The 21067-nt window shown below is 45.6% G+C and overlaps 6 protein-coding genes across 6 annotated transcripts; 5 read left to right on the top strand and 1 right to left on the bottom strand.

Moving 5' to 3' along the window:
* Nucleotides 1–5662: 5662 nt before the first annotated feature.
* Nucleotides 5663–6508, top strand: F5147DRAFT_588497 (Prefoldin subunit 3; the record flags this gene model as incomplete). Its single annotated transcript, XM_041432092.1, has 5 exons — nt 5663–5728; nt 5787–5863; nt 5918–6029; nt 6082–6240; nt 6293–6508. The coding sequence occupies 5 exons, from the start codon at nt 5663–5665 to the stop codon at nt 6506–6508; spliced, it is 630 nt and encodes a 209-aa protein (XP_041284933.1).
* Nucleotides 6509–6527: 19 nt separating this feature from the next.
* F5147DRAFT_76804 (uncharacterized protein) lies at nt 6528–7238 on the top strand. The gene is made up of 4 exons (XM_041440930.1): nt 6528–6606; nt 6675–6733; nt 6785–7127; nt 7184–7238. Exons 2-3 carry the CDS (start codon nt 6693–6695, stop codon nt 7053–7055), a joined length of 312 nt encoding a protein of 103 aa, XP_041284932.1. The 5' UTR covers nt 6528–6606; nt 6675–6692; the 3' UTR covers nt 7056–7127; nt 7184–7238.
* Nucleotides 7239–7344: 106 nt separating this feature from the next.
* F5147DRAFT_76854 (uncharacterized protein) lies at nt 7345–9447 on the top strand. The gene is made up of 13 exons (XM_041440985.1): nt 7345–7424; nt 7485–7779; nt 7830–7862; nt 7919–7938; nt 7991–8005; nt 8168–8196; nt 8251–8264; nt 8314–8349; nt 8509–8568; nt 8627–8761; nt 8812–9052; nt 9106–9157; nt 9213–9447. The coding sequence occupies exons 2-13, from the start codon at nt 7707–7709 to the stop codon at nt 9387–9389; spliced, it is 885 nt and encodes a 294-aa protein (XP_041284931.1). The 5' UTR covers nt 7345–7424; nt 7485–7706; the 3' UTR covers nt 9390–9447.
* A 1203-nt stretch (nt 9448–10650) lies between these two features.
* Nucleotides 10651–11056, top strand: F5147DRAFT_659192 (uncharacterized protein; the record flags this gene model as incomplete). The annotated part of the gene is made up of 2 exons (XM_041434558.1): nt 10651–10689; nt 10742–11056. 2 exons carry the CDS (start codon nt 10651–10653, stop codon nt 11054–11056), a joined length of 354 nt encoding a protein of 117 aa, XP_041284930.1.
* Nucleotides 11057–15753: 4697 nt separating this feature from the next.
* Nucleotides 15754–16260, top strand: F5147DRAFT_523019 (uncharacterized protein; the record flags this gene model as incomplete). Its single annotated transcript, XM_041429946.1, has 1 exon — nt 15754–16260. A coding segment is annotated over one exon (507 nt), but the record flags the coding sequence as incomplete, so codon positions are not given.
* Nucleotides 16261–16992: 732 nt separating this feature from the next.
* On the bottom strand, nt 16993–20378 carry F5147DRAFT_659190 (uncharacterized protein; the record flags this gene model as incomplete). The annotated part of the gene is made up of 10 exons (XM_041434557.1): nt 16993–17028; nt 17072–17469; nt 17518–17816; nt 17873–18078; nt 18124–18558; nt 18632–18913; nt 18983–19482; nt 19530–19836; nt 19890–20227; nt 20276–20378. The coding sequence occupies 10 exons, from the start codon at nt 20376–20378 to the stop codon at nt 16993–16995; spliced, it is 2904 nt and encodes a 967-aa protein (XP_041284928.1).
* Between the last annotated feature and the right edge of the window lie 689 nt (nt 20379–21067).

Raw genomic sequence — 21067 nt, 5'->3', positions numbered from 1 at the left:
AGTTACGAGAGCATCTGAGTGGCGGAGTAAATAGTTAGTATAATAGAATATCGGAATCGGCCGAATATATTCTGCGCGCCACGAACTCCTATTATCGTCGCTGTTCCTACTAAGCCCGGAACCTGAATCATAAGAGGTTACGAGCCCTGTGATACGTTAAAAAGCAAACGTTAAAGCAATACATTGAAATAATAATCAAGATGTCGAATCCCAATCCTAATCCTCCGACTTCTACAGCTACTGGGACTTCCACAACAGTACCTGTTCCTGCGGCAATACAAAAACCTAAAGAGATTAACCTCGGAGCGTTGTCGTCGTATAAAATCGAACCTTTGAAGGAAAAGAATTGGAGTGGATGGAAAGCCCGTATGATGGGCCTTCTCAAGCTTCATGGCGTGTCTGAACATGTAGACAGCACGACAAAAAAGCCTGATCCGAACAAAACGGATGAGTTAGCGTCATGGAATAAACTCGACCAAGTTGCACAGACCTTGATAATGAACAGCATCACTGATGAACAGATGGTGCATGTCACCGAGGCTGCAACTGTTACGACAAACGGTCGTGTGCGACTAGGATGATCTAAACAGCGACAACCATGACAGTGGTACTGAGTGCTGAGAGTCGTCGGCCTTTACAGACAAGCAAAGGTTGCATACTCGAATGTAGCTCGTGGTGGTTAACGAGGGGTTACGCTGAGATGATAGCAGGGTTTACAGACAGTGAGAGGCGTCACTGAAGGTACGAGTCGATGTCGAGCAGGTAGCTTTAGCGGGACAAGGAGTTCAAGGGTAAACCTAGTAAGATTAAAGTAAGGAGCGTCTACTTTAATCTTCGACCTTATATAAGGCTACTCGTCGTATCTAAGCTCAGCCTAAAGCTGGGTTCTAATCTGCTTATCTACATGTGTCAGAGATAGCGTCCATGAGGCGGGCTTCTATCGTAGATAGGATCCTCGAGGTATCCTTCTATCAGTACATGAGGCAACACGAGGCTTGCCTTCTATCTTGATAACATAAATAGGTCTTCTAGACCTATGTTGTCATATGCGGTCCAGACCGCTTATCTAAGCCGGCAGTTGCCGCTTATCGTCTATCATCATCTGTCATCATCTATTGTCATAGAGCTGGTGAGACTCCGGTATCGTCTATAGCCGTGCGGTTGGCAGAGGGCTGTCTGCTGGCGGGGGACTCATGCCATGTTACTGTAACAGCAACGGCCGAACAAATGTGGACAAACTTGATGAGTATTCATCAAGTTCGAGGACAACAGAGTGTCGTCGTCACGAAGCGAAATCTATTCGCTATGTGAGCAGCTGAAGGCGTCAATATCGTCGAACATATCAATGAGATGAAAAGGCAACAAAACGACTTACATCTTATGGGCGAGATGATTATGGACAAGGAATATAAATCCTTGCTCGTGATGTCCCTACCGGACTCCTGGGATGCCTTCACATCCTCGTACCTTGGTACGCATGCGGATGCGCAAGGGACAAAAGGTATAACGTCCCAGGAGATTACCTCGTTGATTATAGACGAGTATAATCGTAGGGAGACGCACAGTACGCAGGCGCAGGAGAAGGGGTATTATGCTAAGAGTACCGAACACGGGAAAAAGCGTAAGATTGAGAAGGAAAGACTGAAACAGAACTTACCGGAATGTTCGATTTGCGGAAGACATAACCATGTCACCGCAAAGTGCTATTGGAAAGGCAAGCCAAAGTGTATGTCCTGCGGCAAATTCGGACATGAGACTTTGGCATGCTGGGGAAACAAGACTTCAGGAGCATCATCTAGACCTGTAAAGCCGAAACGTGCTTACCAAGTGCGAGGCAATATGGAGGATGACGACACCGATATGGAAGTTGAAGACGAACCTAAAATTGTGTTTATGGTTCAGTCTGATCTTTCCCCGAAGAGCGAACAAGAATCAATGATCTGGTACGAGTGGTTCGCAGATTCAGGAACAACCTCGCATATAACCAGAGTTCGAACTGCACTTACAGAATATGTCCCAATGAAAAGTGAAGTTGTCGGGATAGGAAACGAGCCCCTTGAAGTGAAAGGGCGAGGCACAGTCGAACTCGAAAGCTATATAGGCAGACAAAAGGTCAAATTTTATCTAAAGAATGTATTATACGTACTGAACGCATCAAACAATCTATTATCTGTGCGCCAGCTAGACAAAGATGGCGGATGTGCTAGGTTCGGCGGTGGAAAAGTGGCCTTGTATGCCAAACAAGGACAACACATCGCAGAAGGACATATTGAACATGGCCTATATAAACTAAATGTTAGAGCGAAGTTAAGACTAATAGAAAAGACACATACCGTAAAAGAGAGACCACCAGCCGATTGGCTGACATGGCACAAAAGATATGGCCATGTAGCGGTAACAGGTCTTAAAAAGCTGTATAACAAAAAGTTAGTAGATGGCTTGAATATAGATAAAAGCGAACCTCAATTTGAATGCAAAGCGTGCATTCGCGCAAAACAAATAAGGGAACCTTTCCCGAAATTAGTAGATCAACGTGCAGAAAAACCATGCGAACTTACCCATAGTGATGTATGGGGTCCAGCAAGGACTCAATCTATAGGAGGAGCCCGCTACTATATCTCCTTCGTGGACAATTGTTCCAGGAAATGTACCATTGAATTTCTGAAACACAAAAATGAGGCATCATCAAAGGTAAAGCAATATATCGCTTACCTTGAAAGACAACAAACCGAATCACCCAAGACAATTAGGGTAGATAACGGTACTGAATATATAAATAATGAGCTGATAACATGGTGTAAAGAGAAGGGAATAGACTTACAAACAACAGCGCCCTATTCACCACAGCAAAACGGAGTATCAGAAAGACAGAATCGAACGCTAACAGAATTAGCGAGAGCAATGATAACCGAAAGAGAGTTACCAGAGTTCCTATGGGCAGAAGCGGTTGCACACGCCGCATATGTAAGAAATCGGGCACCAACCCGAGCATTAGATCATTCAACCCCTGAAGAAGTATGGAGTGGTAAGAAACCTGACGTGTCATACTTACAAGAATTCGGCGTACCTGTATATGTTCTCCAGGAGAACGCCAACCAATCTAAGATGCAGCCTAGGTCCATAAAACAAGTCTTCGTCGGCTTTGTGGATGGACCGAAGGCAATACGTTACTATGACGCCCGAACACGTCAGATACGAGTGAGTAGAAACTACAAGTTTATAAACTCACCGGAAAAGATCCCAGAAAGCGCTAATGATGTACAGCGCGAGGGGGAGATTGATATGGGGGAGATAGACGCGCAGACATCAGGGGGAGCTGACGCGCAATCACCTATACAAGAACACTCCGTAAATGAACAGCATAGAGATATACGAGAACACTTACAAGAAAAGAGCTCAAATGAGCGTATATCCACAGATAATAAGCGGAAAGAGCCGCCAGAGACAAATGAGCTGCCCAGAAGAACCAAGAGACAAACAGTTAGAAAAGATTACCGAAAAATGAATGAACCAGACTTACCGGACTTTGATAATGACGAAGATGATAGATCTAAGTCGTATAAAGTTAGAGACGGTAAACTACCATTGCCAGAACTTACAGAAGAAGACATAGTCTTGATTGCGATGGTAGAAGGAGGACACATTGACCCTAATGAGCCAAAGAATCTAAGAGAAGCACAGGCATCAATAGATTGGCCAAAATGGGAAGAAGTGATACGAGCAGAACTTACCCAGTTAAACGAAATGGGCACTTGGGAGTTGGTAGAACCACCCGAGAACAGGACGCTCGTAGGAAACAAATGGGTCCTAGTTAAGAAAACAAATAAAGAAGGCGAAATCATTAAGTATAAAGCAAGGTTAGTAGCGAAAGGGTACTCACAAATTCCTGGTATGGATTATACAGATACCTTTGCACCGGTAGTACGTCTTGAGTCGATACGATCGACGATGTCTGTTGCAGCAGCCCTAAATTGGGAAGTTGAGCAGATGGACGTGAAAGGAGCATATTTAAACGGCACCTTAACAGAGGAGGTGTACATGGTCCAACCGGAAGGATATGATGATGGTACCGGAAGAGTGTGTCAACTTCAAAAAACCTTGTATGGATTAAAACAATCTGGACGTGAGTGGAACATTGAGTTAAATAGTCATCTAACGAAGATAGGATTTAAACGTACCGAGTCGGATCCATGCATCTATATAAGACAGACCGAGACAGGCATGCAGATTATAACAATATGGGTAGACGATCTACTCCTGTTTGCAAATAGTGTCAATCTTATGAGTCAATTAAAGACGCAGCTAAAAGAGATATTGGACGTTACCGACCTGGGAGAACCTAAAAAGATAGTAGGAATTGAAATAACAAGAGACCGTGCCGAGAAAACAATTAAGTTATCTCAAGCACGGTACATAGATTCAATCCTACGAAAATATGGACTCCAGGACTGCAACGCAGTAGGTATGCCCATGGATCTGAAAATTGTATTAGAAAAGGAGGATACCGACACAAAAGGCGAACGAAGTAATAGTTACGCCTCGTTAGTCGGATCTTTAATGTATCTTGCAGTGGCGACACGTCCCGACATCGCGTATGCAATACAAAGGCTAAGCTCTTTTGCTGCAAATCCTGGACTAACACATTGGTCAGCAGCAAAATGGGTATTAAGATATCTAGCTGGGACGAAAAACCTTGGAATTAAGTATCGAGGAAACGATTCCACGAACGCCAAAGTCAAATTTGAGGGATGGACAGACGCAGACTATGCTAATGACGTTCGCGATAGAGTCTCAATATCAGGATATGTCTTCAAACTTAGTGAAGGAGCCATTACTTGGAGCTCCAAGAAACAAAACACTGTTTCGCTATCCTCAACGGAGGCAGAATATGCAGCGATGGCATATGGAGCAAAGGAAGCAGTGTGGCTCCGATATTTGTTCGAAGATTTGAAATTGGCCCAAGAAGGACCAACAATCCTATATGGAGACAATATGGCAGCGTTAGCAATAGCACGAGACCCTCAATATCACGCGAAATCAAAACACTTTGATGTAAAGAATCATTACATCAGAAGTAAGATTCGCAAGAAAATAATACAAGAAGTATACTGTCCTACAGAAAGGATGATAGCAGATGTACTCACTAAACCGCTAGCTAAACCGTCGCATCAGAGACTCTCCAACATGATGGGCATGTCTCCAGATTGAGGGGGAGTGTTGTGACATCAGTATAGACGTTGCAATCAGCCGACATGGCTCGTGCACTGCTTAGCGGAGTTACGAGAGCATCTGAGTGGCGGAGTAAATAGTTAGTATAATAGAATATCGGAATCGGCCGAATATATTCTGCGCGCCACGAACTCCTATTATCGTCGCTGTTCCTACTAAGCCCGGAACCTGAATCATAAGATGAATAATACCGTGAAGTGTTTGCATTCGCGCACCAAACCTAATACACAAGAGGCGGGGTCTCCACATATGTATTCGCGGCCAGCGTTGAAGCTGCCCACGGCGCTAACTTCGGCGTTTGCGGAGTCAAATGAATCAAGTTTTGCTGTCTATCCTGTAAACTCCAATTCTAACTTCGACCGGACGTCACGCGTCATGATTGGAAGCGGGGTTTGCGCTTGTTCACGACTGCGGTCACCCGGTGTCTACGACCATGTCTGCCAAGTCGGTATTTCAAGAGGAAAAAAACCCACGGGGTATTCCAAAAGCTCCATTCATCGTGCGTATCTACAAAAATATCTCAAATCTAGATCTTCTGCTCATGCTTAATAATGTAGGCAAATGTCGAAGAATATCTGGGAGGCCCAGATGGCGCGGTCGAGACTCCCCTAAAGAATTTCCAGGATGCTATCGCGTATGTTTGAGTCAATTTATATTCTGTAATGATCTTAAACCTAAGAAAGTCCAGGAAGTACCGATATATGGATGCCAACCTAACACAACAACGAAAAGGTCTGGAGGACAAGATCCCTGACATCAGAAAGACGTTGCATATGGTGGAGTTCCTGCAAGAAAAAAGAGTGAGTCCATCACTGCAAATACGTGCGGCAACGTTATCTGACGATCATGTAGGAAGACAAGGACAAGAACGGCGATCTGGAGGATGATCTCAGTGATGAGGAAAACTCTGACAATCCTAAAAAGCTGCCTACGACAACGTTTGAATTAAATGACACGCTCTTCGCGGAAGCAGAACTCGAGGACACCGACACCGTCTATCTATGGCTAGGGGTGAGTTTAGTTGTCCATTGCGAGTTTTCCGATGGTATCTGATTCGTATAAGGCGAATGTTATGCTATCGTACAAATTGTCAGAGGCTGCATCGCTCCTGCGATCCAAATTGGATCTTGCAGAGGCAAGCTTGAAGGCTACGATCGAAGACTTGGAGTTTCTGCGAGAGCAGCTGACGGTGATGGAAGTCAACACTGCTAGAGTTTATAATTGGGATGTCAAGCGGAGAAGAGAGCGTCGACTAGCCGGAGAAGCTGATGGAAAGTAGGGCGGCTAGCACTTGCATACAGTTGGGCAGAATCTTCTCAAGATTCATGCATCAGTCCTTGGGATCGATTGAATGTCATCGCATAAGCAGGTCGCAAGGTTTGCAATTTACACACCTACCAAATAACAAAGGCGTGAATAGCGCATCTTCTAATGCCTCTCAAAAGGAATTCAACCTCTTTCGCATGGAGACTAATACACGAGGCCTTCTACAGGCTGCAATGTCGTGAGTGGACATGTATTACTGCTGGTTTTTCACTCAAGACAAGTGCTACAGTGCATGCAAAACCGAACCAGAACTACACGTCCATCCCCAGACATTACTTGCCAACAATCCTAACACACCCACGTCAACATCACAGGTAATCATGCACTCCTCAGTGCTCCTCACAGAACTTGTCATAATACGAGAATGGCTTCATGAAACCGCCTCACAACCGCAACATCCACTGGCAGAAGCAACCACAGGATACTGGAAGTTTACGAAACATAATGTTATACAGGTTTTATGCACACGCTCAGGAATCAAAAAAGGTCTGGTGAATTAGGCAGAAAAGTACATCGACTGTGGGGAGCCGCAAGTGCCCTCGGTTCGCTATTATTTCAGTGACAAGCTATTGGTAAGTTAAGCTCTAGGTACCATCCACGCATTTCTGGTCTACTGACAGCAAATGAGCAATGGAATGACGATGGCGAGGGTTCCGAAGGATGGCAGGGAAACTATATTGAAATTATGGAAATCAACATGCCTCTGAGTGTGCGCTATTCAACCATCTGTGGACCATCTTGTTGACGTGTCCTTTGTGTCTATTTTCCGTGGGCTGACTTTCAGTCCGTCCCACCGCAAATCACGCATTCCACATCCATAAGGGTGATTGGAGGGCTGTTGCACATCCGGCTCAGCCAGCGAGACCGAAGTGAGTGTACTATCTGCACGCTTTGACCTGTGTTAGATCGATGACGTAGTACTCTCCAAGCTTGCAATAAAAATACTGCGTTAATACCACCGATGACTGCGGTCTATCTTTGTGTCTTGCGCAATACTGGTTTGCAAAACTTTGATTACCGATAGCTTCCTCTTTTTGCTTAGTTTCTCACCGCAATATAGATTTTGGCAGTGAAAGCGTTGAAATATCTAGCATAAAAGTATCGCTATACACCACCAACATCCCCCACTCGTTCACACTTATCCCTCAAATATGACCACAGTTTCAAACAATTCTAGTTGGTGGCCAATAATCAACTCAAATATCTTCTATAGCTATTGGATAGGTTTGTCGCTTGAAGATATCTAGTTCTAACACTGACTTACAGTTTTGCAGTTGCCGCCGGTGTCGTGATGATATACGATTGGGGTGAGTGGGCCCCGGACAGTGTTCGAAACCCGCTGATATTCTTACGATATTTCTAGTACTAACACTAGGACGAGAGGTAAGTCGATGTTATCGCCGGAGCAGCCAACTCGCTAAGAAAGATACCATAGATTGAACTGATCTGGGTGAGTAAAAAGAGTCCCGTATCAGAGGAAAAGCAGGAGAACGCAATGAATTCGCGACAGATGCAACGCTGGTCTCTCATGACTGTGCTGTATTTGGCTGTTCGTACCTCATGTTGTCCTATAGGGTGGTTGACAAATTGTGCTGACTCTCCAATGTTCTAGATACGCTATTTTGGAATAATATATTTCGTGTATGTCGAGGTCAAACATCGACACTGTGCTAATAGCTCATCCATGACAATTAGTGCCAATATTTTGAGTATGTCTCATATACACCGTATTCGATTCTTCTGACCGGTAGTACACAGCATTTGCGCCATTTGTCTCGCTGACAGATATAGTGAGCATTACGCAACCATCTCATCCCCATCCAAATGAATATACTCATTTCTAGGGGTGAGTGAGATTCTAACCATCGAACTTGGCTCAACATAATGACGCAATAGGTGTGAGTTGGAGCTTTTGATACCAGTACGAGGGTATTCACTAACTGGGCGTTTCAGGCAATATTACCTACTGCATACAGAATGGGATGGGTGTGGTCCTATACGCTATGTTGGGCAGTGAGTTCGCTAGCTCCAACACCTCTGTGATATTGACTCGACTGAAACGCGATGCAAGTCATCATGATTACTCGCTTGCATGTCATGTATCAGGGATCTAGAAAGATGCTCATCTTACTTGTCATTATCTTTCTGACTGTTACCATCACCTGCGGAGTCGTCATAACAATAGCACTCGAGCATATTGTAGGGGGTAAGCTTTACTGTTTGACTTGAAGAACCGGCTCATTGAATGAACGCTAGAGGAGTTGATACTCTCTGGCACGTACATGTGCGAGTATGAATCTGAAGGGGACGACGTCCAGCTTCTTTTTTTAACGTATTGGATACTCTACACTGTTTGGGAGGTCCTCGCACTATGTCTTTCAGTCTGGATTGCTGTGAAATACTTCCGTGACCTGCGGCGACTCGGCCCATCGACAGGATCGACCGCCGGGGACTGTTTCAGAGTGCTGATAAAAGCTCACATGCTTTATTTTGCAAGGTGAGCTTGTAATGTGAAGGCCATATTTGCTGCTCAAGTTCCGCACATGTTAGCTTTGTTGGTGTCTCTTTGTTTCAGCTTACTAGTATCTCTCAATCACTCGTGGTGCGTTGAGCTTTCGCTGATATCTGCTTGTAACGACTGCTCATCATTTCTGTAGAAATCGGTACTCAATGGTGCTGTTCAAATTTCATCGGTCGTGCAGGTGTTTGTGTTGGGACCACGCCTCATCCTTAGCATTCGAGAACATCACGCCAAACTAGTGGCCAGCTTCGACACAGAAAATAGCATAAATTCAATTGCCTTCCAGGAAATATCAACTAGCAGTACTATGTAGGAACATACTTGCCGAGTGGCCTGCAGGCGAGAGAAATTTGGTCGAAGATGCGTCATGTAACACAAGCGGTGACCGGTGACCTTCGGTTGTTGCTGCTTTTTATTAACACACTCATGTCATTCCACTACAAAAGCAGACATTCGTACACTAGATTCACCTACAAGTTTCAGAAATGAGAAATTATTTTCAGTTGTCTTTTTCCACACTAATCTCTTTGTGAGGCTGCAGGCCAACAAGATTTGATCGTCGTGTGTGCCTAGTGCTGCCGCGGTCCGGTCCAGAACCATGGTTCGAACCGGACTTTTGGTCCGGTTCTCCGCGGTTCGGTCCATGGTTCTCGCGCCAGCCAGAACCGGACCGGAAAACGGTTCTCGGTTCTAGATCTTCCCAAATGGTCCAGTTCTGGTTCGACCTTCCCGAACCATTCCGAACCCCGAACCCATTGTCAACTTCGACTTCGACTTCGACTTCAACTACGACGACGTCAGTCTCTATGTCGACGTCAAAGTGTCGTCTTCAGGAGTTGTACTATTGGTTAATTAGGCTACTTTTAGCCTTTTTGAAGATTAGTACTAATCAATCAACTCTCAAGACTCTGTCCTCAAGGTAGTTATTTGTATATCCGTTTTCATTTTATTTACTGATTGAGTCAACCGTGCCGCCACCACCACCACCACTTGCTGCAACCACTACCCCACTCCAGCAACAACCAGTGTCTAGCGCATGCGCCCAGCACATGCCAGCAAATGCTGGCGTGGCTAAGGCGAATGCGGATGACACTTTGTTGAAGGAGAAAGGAAGACACCGGGGGAAAGAGAAAGGAGAAGAGGAATGGGAGAAAGAAAGTTGTCGAGGAGACGAACAAGGTGCGCTGCCCACTCCCAACATACCTCAATGACCTCTCACGTCTGGCTCGTGATATTCTCGCTATTCCGGGCTCACCTGTTGCTGTCGAACACATTTTTTCCGGTGGCCGTGATACTATCTCTCTTCGGCGTGCTAGCTGTATCTCACCCACTGTCTCTCACTCCGCTGTCTCTCACCCGCCACCTCTCACTCGAGACGTGCAGGTGTTTTCTCCCTGTTCTGTGTATAAAAAAAGGTGATGGCAACATCTGAGAATGGAGGCGCAACTCAAACCGCACGTACCTCTCTCATTGTCCTGAATGTCTTCCTTCGCTGACGACGGAGGTCATTCAGGTACTCACACAGCACGCATGCGCTACTTTGGGTGCTATTGGCGACCATCACACAACAGCGCATGCAAAAGGTGCACTCAGCCTTTGCACTGCAGCGGCATGTATCTTCCTGCCCTCTCTTCACAGCACGGCTAATTATTTCCTGTGTTTTAGGTGGAACGTGCCATCCGCCTTATCGCTTCCGAGACGCTTGTCAGCAAATTGGAGGTGAACAGTAAAGGCAAGGCCGTCAAGGTCCCTCACTCTCTCAACAAGTCCTCGGGCAAGATCAGCGGCTCTCGAAAGGCGTTCTCGGACACTAATTTCGGTGTAATGACCAGGTGCTACATGACATCCATCAACCGCCTGCAAGACTCGGTCATCCAGGATATCTGGGAACGGGCGAAGGAGATTGCCTTTAAGAGGCGTGGTGCACCCTCCGCTCCAGACGAAGACTCGGAGGATGAGCGCGCACTCATAGGGTTCTAGTTGTTGTCTTTCTTGTTGCCCACTGCATGCATCTCCTTCACTGCTTCACTGCTTCATAGTATGCTACTGCTTCGCTAATTGCTGCTTCTGAAACTCCTTTTAGTGTCTTTTGTCCAACTTTTTCTATACTTAATCTACTTGTCGCTTGAAATGCTATGTTTTGCCGTCATTTTTCTCTCAAAAAGTGTGATTAAGTCGCAAACAAGTAGAAAATAAGTAAGATAAGTGTTATTACTTGCTGCTACTTTTGCTAGCACTTGCACTACTTACAAAGGCAAAATTATCGAAAAAAGGCCAAAATAAGAGTGGAAAAAGGTCCAGTCAAGAGGAGGCATCTGCTTTTTCAACTTAAAATTGCTTGTGGCAAGTGGGTGTCACAGTTCTTGCGCGTGGCTTATCCGCACCTTTTTTGGAAGTTAACCGGCGGCAAGTTACCAAAAAGGCAGTTCAAGAAATGTGAGAATTTACTGATGCTCTCACTGATGCGTGCCTTACAAGGCAGCTTACTTCAAATTGCTTGTCTGGATCAGACGCCGCAGGTTCACATTACCCACTAACATCGACGGTAAGCATTGGTTGTTATTGTGTTTTATTTCATTCTCACCATTTGTATAGATCGAATCAGTTAGCTCTTGGATCAGCGGCTACAGTCATATGTAGCCATGTCATTGGAGTAGCTACTTGATGTGTAAACTAGTCTTGCAATGATTTTTTTTTCACGCTCACCACTGAAAATTTTCGGGTTCGGTTCGAGTTCGGACCAGAAAAAAACCGAACCGGACCACAGAGAACGGTTCTCTGTGGTCCGGTTCTCGGTTCTCGTCCAGGACCCTCTGAACTGGACCGAACCGGACCACGGCAGCACTATGTGTGCCGACAGTATGACTAATCGAGAGGTTCGGACTAAGAACGAGAACGAAGACTTGAGATCGGGTCAAAAGACTACCGAACGACATTCGATGCGGAGAGGTATTAATATGATGATTGAGACGGAGAATCAAAGGAAAACGTGTATAAGGCATGCAACGAAGAGTGATTGCGTATGTAAAAGAAAAGGATGAGTACATACGAGAGTGACGTCGATGGTCATATCTTGACAGACAGTATCCACATCATCGGTGGAAGCTCTGATGCTTACTATTTCGCCCGTCGAAACCATACAGTTGTCTCATTACTTTAACTGCATATATACTTGTCCACCGTGTCCTCGAATCCTGGATATGATGGCATACTTTCTTGCCGCAATTCATGTGTTGGTTTGAGGAAGGGAGATCCCAGCCTGAGGATGCCCAGGATGACCAGGATCTTCAATTAACATGACTTGTACTAGCTCAGGCATCTCTCCCTGTTACAGGGATCTGTAACACCTACTAGAGCCCCAGCTCTCCCTACGCCTGCCCCCGCTCTGCTAGACTCCCCGCGCGGCGGTGCGCCGCCTGCGCCTAGAAAGACAGCGGTCTGGACCGCTATAACCCCGCCTCATGGCGCTGTGACCCCGCCTGACGCTATGACCCCGCCCCTGGCCTAGACGGCCCTGTACCTGTTCCATGGAGGCTGTACGCCTCATGAACACCCTAGATCAGCGCATGTATAACGCATGTCGCTTCATGAAGATCCGGAGCGCCCTTGGCGCCTCATGTATGAAGATCCGGAGCGCTTCTACGCGCCTCCTGTTGATTGCGCAGCTGCACTTGGCGCTGCATGTATGATCAGAGGTTAAGCCTCATGTACTTTATCTAACCTCATGTCTGGTTATCTTAGATCACAGATATACTATAGATTACAGACTGAGCTTGAACGCCTACATACACTATGTATAAGTAGACACATTGTTGTAGATTATACTTCACTTTAATCTACTAGGTTCTACCAAGAACTTGCTCATCTTAGCTTAACCGCTTCCTTGTGTGAGACCGCACTTCAAAGTTGCCCCCATACGACTTTGCACGTATCCGCTAGCCCTGCATCTCGACGAGCGCCGTCTTACCGAGATCGCCGGAGGAATCCTTGACGTTCCGTCAAGGCCAGACCACGCTCAGCTTCAGTAGACTCACTCGAGTCGTCGCTGAGAAGACCTATCCTAGTTCGCACACGCCGACCTACAGTCGACGTAACACTCCCTGTTTTCTGTTGCACTAGAGTAATCCTCTGGTCGGTGACTGGAAACCGAATCAAGATTCAAGAGACAACCGAGAGTGTCAGAGTCAGTACTTGCACAGAAGCCTGAGAGGTACATGTCATTCATGGGTGTTTCAGGGACTAGGGTGGATGTCTTTAGCTGATGCAAAGTTGGGGATAGATCAGTCATCGAGTGCGGAACAGTAGGGAAGCGAGTGGCTGTGGCTCAGAGTGTACTACTACTTATGTCATCTACACTGCATCAATGACATGCTTTGATGCACGATTTCATAACACACTGGCGGTTTGGGAGTTTTTCACCATGCAAGATTTGTTTCGAAATGTTAGTGATAAAGTTGGCATTTTTACTATACATTTTGACACAGGAAAATTTTTAAATCCCGATGAGTGCCAAAATCCTGGAAAAAATTCTACATTTTGCGCACCATTTTGAGCGATGTAAATTATAAAGTTTTGAACGCTGGAAAATGTGCCTCAAAATATCAAGTACAGTGATCCCACGGTCCTTTGTACAGGACCGCTCTATTGTACAATTCAATTTCCTCGATGAGTTCCTCATCAACTCCTTGTAAATCTTGTATCATCATGTTCAGAATATATCCTGCTATTTGATAGTACCAAAAAATACAGTACTCAAATTTAGAAAATCATCAGAATCTGCAAAATATCACTCTGGAGCAATATGTTTGAATTTCTCGAGCATCAAAACCTCACCATTGCATATAGTTTCACCCCTTCCAATTCATCTGCAAACAATTAGAAGTAGTGGAGATGATTTTAGTTAGAGTTTCATTGGTGCAACATGTTGTGATCCACGAGTGATGGTCTAATTTTGTTAGCTAGACTAAGCATGGACACGAGGTGTCCTCAGTTTGACTCAGTCTTGCTTGACATCTCCTTTTCACTGCCAGTATTCAATATACCTTCAAATCACACATATAGTCTTCCAACATGGTTGGGAGGCCAAAATCATTGACGAAGAAGGCACAGGTCACACGTGAGGAGAAAGACAAAGTCATGGCTCATGCTGTGGCTAAGTACCAAGCTGAACTTGCAAAACTGAGCTCAGAGAAGAAACAAGGCCTTCGGAAAGTGTGCATGGATGTTCAGAAGGAGTACCTCAAGGAGACGGGACGAGTTATCAGTTTAAATCATAATACTTTGGCCAATCTTGCCAAGGGAGGAGTTCGGCTTAGTGAATTCAATAGCTCGACAAAAAGTTGGCTCACACTTGCAGAAACAGACAAAGTTCTCGAATATGTTGTGGAAATGGCTAGACGAGGCTTTCCCCTTAGCCACAAGTGGCTCAAGGAGCATGTTGATGAAGTATGTCAAGCTCGACTTGGAGATTCATTCCCGGAGTCTGGAGTGGGAAAAAACTGGACTCAGCATTTCGTCGAGAAGCACTCTGACCATCTATGAGCTTACTGAGCACATTCACTTGATGGTGCTTGTGGCCGTGCTGTGAACCCAACAACTAACAAGGCATGGTTCGAAATGTTGAAGGATGTCCTGGAGAGTGGAGATGACGACAAACCTATGGCACCAGAGTGTATTTGGGGTGTTGACAAGACTGGAATTCAACCAGGAGGAGGGAGCTCACAAGAACGAGCACTTGGTGGAGCTGGAACACAGGTTCAATATCAGCAGCAAAATGGAAATCGTGAAAACATTACTGTTTTGGTCACAATCTGCGCAGATGGGAGTACAATTGCACCAGCAGTGATCTTCAAATGAAAAGCATATCAATCAAAGTGGAACAGGAACAATCCACTCAAAGCATCGTGAGTCCAACTCATGTGTTGTCTCGTACCTTATATAACATTGTTCCTCATAGTATTGGTTATTTGAAGAAGGGCTGGACTGACGGTGAGATTGGTGCACTCTGGATCAAGCATTTGATGAGCAGACACACAACAAAGCTAATGATCATACTCGCCTACTTCTTGTTGATGGGCATAATTCTCACTACACTCGTGCATTCCTGGAGTATGCTCGACAGCACCGAATTCACATCCTCTGCTATCCTGCACACAGTATTCACATCTATCAGGGCCTGGATGTTGCAGTGTTCGGTGTCCTTACACAGTATTGGTCAGAAGAACGTGACAAATGGGAGCACGAGAACGGAGAGAAAGTGACAAAGAGCAACTTCCTTGTGATCTATGGTGCTGCCCATGTTCGTGCACTCACACCAGAAACAATTAGATCTGCATTCCGAAAAACCAGTGTATGGCCTTTCAATCCTAAAGTTGTCACAGACGAAATGTTGGCTCCTGCTCGTGAATCATCTAAACAGGGACACCTCCCAATCACTCCCGCATCACCCAGTTCAAGCCATTTTACAGTTGTTTAAAGACCTGCAACCAAGGGCAGACACTCGTAATTGTGGTATGGAACTTGGTACAATTGCTGAAGAAGATAGTAGTAGTAATGACGAGACAACTCCAGGTAATTCTCACTGTTCAAAGATCAGATCAATAACTTTTCAATCAGCAGATGAGAACACTTACGATAACAATAATCCTTCTCAGATTGATGGTAGAACCATCCACAACATCTTCGCACGACTTGAAGAAACATCTGCACGATTCCTCATATCATCATCTCCCATCAAATCAAGTACAAGGTTGCCTACCATGCCACTAGCAATAATCTCACCCATCAAACACGCACTGAAATCAAGGTTGCACTGCAACATGTCCTTGAAGTCAACAAGGGAGAAAAAGCTCGAAGAGGAAGTGAAAAATCTCACCAAGCAGGTCACAATGCTCAAAGAGCATGTAAGCGCCCTTCAAGCAACTGTAATCCTCCAGGGACGCTACTGTGATCGAGTTCGTAATCATCTCGAGACGCAAGAGAAGAAAGGCTGTAGGGACAGTGACAATATTAAGTTAAACGGAGATGGTATGCCAAGGCTACTTACCAGTGACGAGGTCTTCGAGCAAGTCCTGCAATACCAGGAGCATCAGCAGGCCAAAGCAGCTGAGAAGGAAACAAGGAAAGCAGCACGGGAGGCACGAACACATGAGATGGAGGTGTGGATGCAAGAGGATGAGGCGAGAAAAAGCTGAAACAAGGCCAAGACTGAGCAGTGGAAGGTTGCTGTCAAAGAGTAGGAGGCTGAGTGAGTGCTTGCAAAGCAAGAGAGACAAAAACTGCAGTGGAAGAAGCCTGTTCGTAGATCAATTGAGAAGCCTTGCCCTAAGCTGAAGAATCCAAGGAAAATTGGTGGAAATATTGACGAGGAGGATGGGCAAGATCAAGGAGAGTATATTGACATTCATGAAGGGTCGATTGGCAATGACAGCGAGTGCGAGGATGATGATGAATAGGACAAACAGCGAAATGTGACGTGTGTGACATGTTGTAACAGGGTTAGTCACACTGCTGTACAAATGAGTCAGGAATGGGAGAAAATGGCTTGCTCAACTGTGCAAAGTGCCGCCAACTGTACAGGGCTAAAAATGCTGTAAAAACTTGGTATAAGGCAGATCAAAACCTATTCTGTCAGAGGTACCAGACCATTTTCTCTATATTGAAGATTTTATAATTTTACACTCGTTTCTTCATTTTCCTGTCCAAAGGAGCGGTTGATCACTGTAACGATGAATATTTTCCAATTGCGGGCACAATGAAATTTTTCGCAAGATAAAATGAATAGGTAAAACGTGAACTTTTAGCACGGGAAAAATGATGTGGGCACTCATCGGGCACTCATAGGGCACTCGTTGGGCGTTCATTGGGCAATTGGGGCAATCGTTGGTATTCACATTGGGTATGTAGCGTACAAGGGACTACAGGGAGTCTGAGAGCAGTGAGAGATATGATGTCTATCGAGATTTATCGGAATCTGCGTTCCTTTACAAGGCATACCTGATCGAATCGCAAAGTGAAGCTAGTCCTAGCAGTAATTGCAATCTCAACAGTATTCTTCTTCATGTTGCACTTTGCGATAGTTAGGACCTCACCGCGAGAATCACCATCCAGAATGAGACACTTTTGGTTTTTTTTGCGTGGCAGAGCTGGACTTAAATCACTGACATCAATATGGTAGTGTTGAAGCGCAGCTCCAGCACCATTGGATGTGCAAAACACTGCGATGCAGCCATCAGGTGCGGGTCCATTGTCACCACAGAACGGGTCGGGACACGCTGTGAATACAAAGTGATTATGCAGCCTGCCTCCCATGAAACTTGGTGATACTTTAAGCACCACGTGATATTGAGTCAACTTCAATGCAAACTCCTTGTTGATCAACCAAGATAAGGGGCCTGTAATGAAATAAGCCAAATGTTAAGGAGTTTACGTTGGAGACTTACTGTCGTTTCGCTGCTTCTCCTTTCTATCTGCAATGGTGTCCTCGATATCCTCTGCATTGTTAGCAACCCAGGGGTCGTATGCCTTGACGTCAGAAAGGCTATCCGTCGGATCACGATTGTTGTGACTAGACCAGTTGGACCACTCACTGGAGCTGGGATCCATATTGAAACTGGATGGGACTACGGGGTCAGGTGGTGGGGTCTTGCTTTGACATTGGGGCGTTAGGTATGATTTCCTCTGCATGTCGCAGAAGGAGATCATGTCTAGTCCTTCGAGTATTGACCCGTTTAACCTCATGCTGTACCTTAAACAGTCGTGAATAAAAATGAAAAAGACAGTATGCTCTGTGGTCACCTAGTAGCAACGTCCTCGTGTTTGACTGTGGTGTGCGCTTGCCCATGCACAGCAATGGAGCAAGTCTCCTGACTGAGTTGGTATAGCATGGCTTGATAACCCTTCCGTGCACCTCTGATAATGAAAACTTCTTTCCCGATGACATCGCGAAACAAATCCGGGTTCGAATTGGATACTTTCATGACGAATCCAATAGGAACGTCCACCTGTCATAACTCAGACACGGTCAATTCGAGGAAAATAGTACTTACGAGTGCGCAATCACCCTCAGATATCAGGGTCAGGCACATGTTTGGAAAGTCCACGGTTTGCACGACTCCTTTTGTCTGGAACTCTGGCCCACGGGTGACAATCACAACATCTCCGGGCCCAACATTGTAACCCCTTTCCTTAGTAAACTGGAGAGTCTTGAAGGGGCGGATGCGCTGTACGAATGCCACGGGGACATTGATGAGCTGGTCCTGGATGATGCCCCCAGTCCGAACCCACAGCGTAGTTTCTCCTATATGAAACCACATTACAATCCCACATCGTCCCATGTACTCTCCCGCACACACTTCTATGTCGTCACTGATTTGAAGAGATTTGAGCTTGGGGAGAGGGTCGAAATCTGGCTGCGTTGGCAGCCGGGATTGAAGCACGTGAGTTAGAGGACGACGATCTAAGTAGTACTTAGATACTTCCACCTATGTAATGTCAGACAGGGTTATAGGATGTTATATTCACCCATACCTCTTCATTGGTGGCCTCTTGACACACGTGAAACAAGTCCTCAGACTTTTTGATGATGTACCCTTCTAAACCTGTGTAAGCGCCCGCTACAACTTGAACCGTGTTGCCGACCCAAAAGACATGTTCAATGTCCTGGAGTCGGAATTCCAGTTCTTGTCGATGTCCATCAAGGGTGAACTCTAAGCGTGCAGAGCCAGACACATGGTCTGTCGAGACGACCATACCCATTTTTGAACGGATTTCTCCTGTGATAGGCCTGGCCGAATCTCCGACACGCAAGAATTGCAGTGAAAAGGCCACCAGAGTTTTCTTGAAGAAAGGTACATCCCACCCGGATTGCAGATGTAGTCAAATATCGTTAGCATGAGGGGAGGCGACTAGCTCCAGGCTGTCACGGCGAAAGTTTTTCGATAAAAGCCCCATGTAGTACCGCTCTCCTTTGTAGGACCATCCTACAACTCTATCGTCCTGAAGGATGTCGGACACTGTCTTGTTATTCGGCAAGCGAGCTCGGTCAAGAAGTGCCACAGATCTCTTAGGCATGTCATAGGGAAAGTCACGTGGGGGAATTAATACTGTAACAAATTCATTTGATTGTTTAGAATCGAAGACATAACTGATGTCGCCCTTATACTTCCCCTGAGTGATTTTCACCCACCCTGGGTTTGGGAGTGTGAAGTGTGAACGCCCGACTGCTGCTTGTTCTTCTTCCGAAATGCGAATATAATCTTTCACGGAGGAAGAGAGTAGATCAAGCAACGTCGCAATCGTTCTAGGGCTATCTGAGATAGCATAAATCTGGCTTGGTATCCAAGGTGATACGGTAACCACAAATTTCTTGCTCCTTAGATGTTCAGCGACACGTTGCGTGGCAGATCCTGCGATGCATTCAGTGTCATGCCAGGTCATTAAAATATACACTCACTGTGAACATGGAGAAGGTACATCCTGCTTTGGACCGCGCCAGAGGACGAGGCTGCTCTAGGATACGTGTCTGGTGCATTCCCTTCGTACCTGTCAAAGATGCGATCGATTGCTACGGATAACTTATCCTTGGCCGATAAAGTTGCTGGCAAGCGTGCAACGTTCAACAACCCCATAGAAGAGCCATCATCGCCCTCCAACTGGAAGTTTTCCTCTTCTTCCTCCTCCTCCTCCTCCTCCTCCTCCTCCTCCTCCTCCTCCTCTTCCTCATCATCAGATGCTTCATCGTCGATAAAGGGATTTTTTGGCTGCATTCATTATTTAATATAAATGTTGCGGACAAAATGAATGCATTTCTTACTCTTCGGACGCGTGCGTTTTTCAAGCGACCGGCTGCCTTTGGGGCAGACATGGATGTGGCAAAATCTTTGCGCCGAGTCCCGATTGTCGATGGACCAGAGGCGCACTGGGGCACATATCTGGCCTTCAAGGCAAGAAGATTTGCTAAGGCGAGGCTGTCATCTCCATCACCGGAGAACAACACATCACAAGCTTTTTTCCAATCGTCAGCATTGTATCGATCGCCCAAGTGCGAAGTAATGGCCGCCTCCATCTGAGGGTAGGTCATATCTGTGGTGAGATACTGTTCCAGGATGCACCATGCGCCGTGATCTGCCAGCGGTGATGGCGCTCTCATCCCTGTGTTATCCGCATGAGAGAAAATACAGATGGCATGATACAACTCACCTTCATGGTTCCTGACGTGTTTCGGGATAGGTTCATCACCATGAGACTCGGATGCCGTGCGCTTGGACATCCTGCAGTTGACATCAATTAATTGAACATACATAGTTTTGTTGTAACGAGATGCTCACAGTGCACTATTCTTTCTATATATTCAATATTCTAAAGACTATGATTATCTATCTATCAACGTATTGAGGTAGTGGTGATGGAAAGGAGAGAAATTAATGCGCAGGAATCATATTTATAGTGAATGACTAATTTGGAGGCGCTTAGCAAATACAGACAGACAAAAATGTCATTGTGGAGACAGTATTGTGGACCTTCGATGTTTTGTACTAAGCTAAGACCTACGACCTAGAACAAAAGTCCTGCCTGCCCACATAAGTATACCCGTCATATACACGACAACAATAATTTAAAAGTTATGAATTCCACCATTCTATACATGTACTACCTTGGGTTCGAAAAGGGAATTTCTGTCAAAAGGATGCACTAGATATACAGAACGACTGCGGGTTCAAACCCAGCCGACCACAGCCGGCTGTGAGAATTCCGGCTGAGATTGAATCTCATGGTCATTCTGTATATCAACCCGTGTGTTTCTAATATGTTTCCTCTTTCCGACTTCTATCTCATTGTGCTTCGTCTGACTGACTGGGGGTACTTGACTTGGACTTAAATACTTTGTGCTTGCTTAGGTGTTCTATTATTTAGAGGTTGACTTCGCATGTAGTAGTCAATAAGCTTGACTTTGAGCAGCAATCACATGTAATGTCAATAACAAGGGCTGGC

Source organism: Suillus discolor (assembly GCF_016758755.1).
Source record: "Suillus discolor strain FC423 chromosome Unknown F5147scaffold_144, whole genome shotgun sequence".
In the NCBI taxonomy this organism is placed as follows: Eukaryota; Fungi; Basidiomycota; class Agaricomycetes; order Boletales; family Suillaceae; genus Suillus; species Suillus discolor.
The sequence above is the reverse complement of the archived record's forward strand: the minus strand, read 5'-3'. Positions and strand labels throughout refer to the sequence as shown.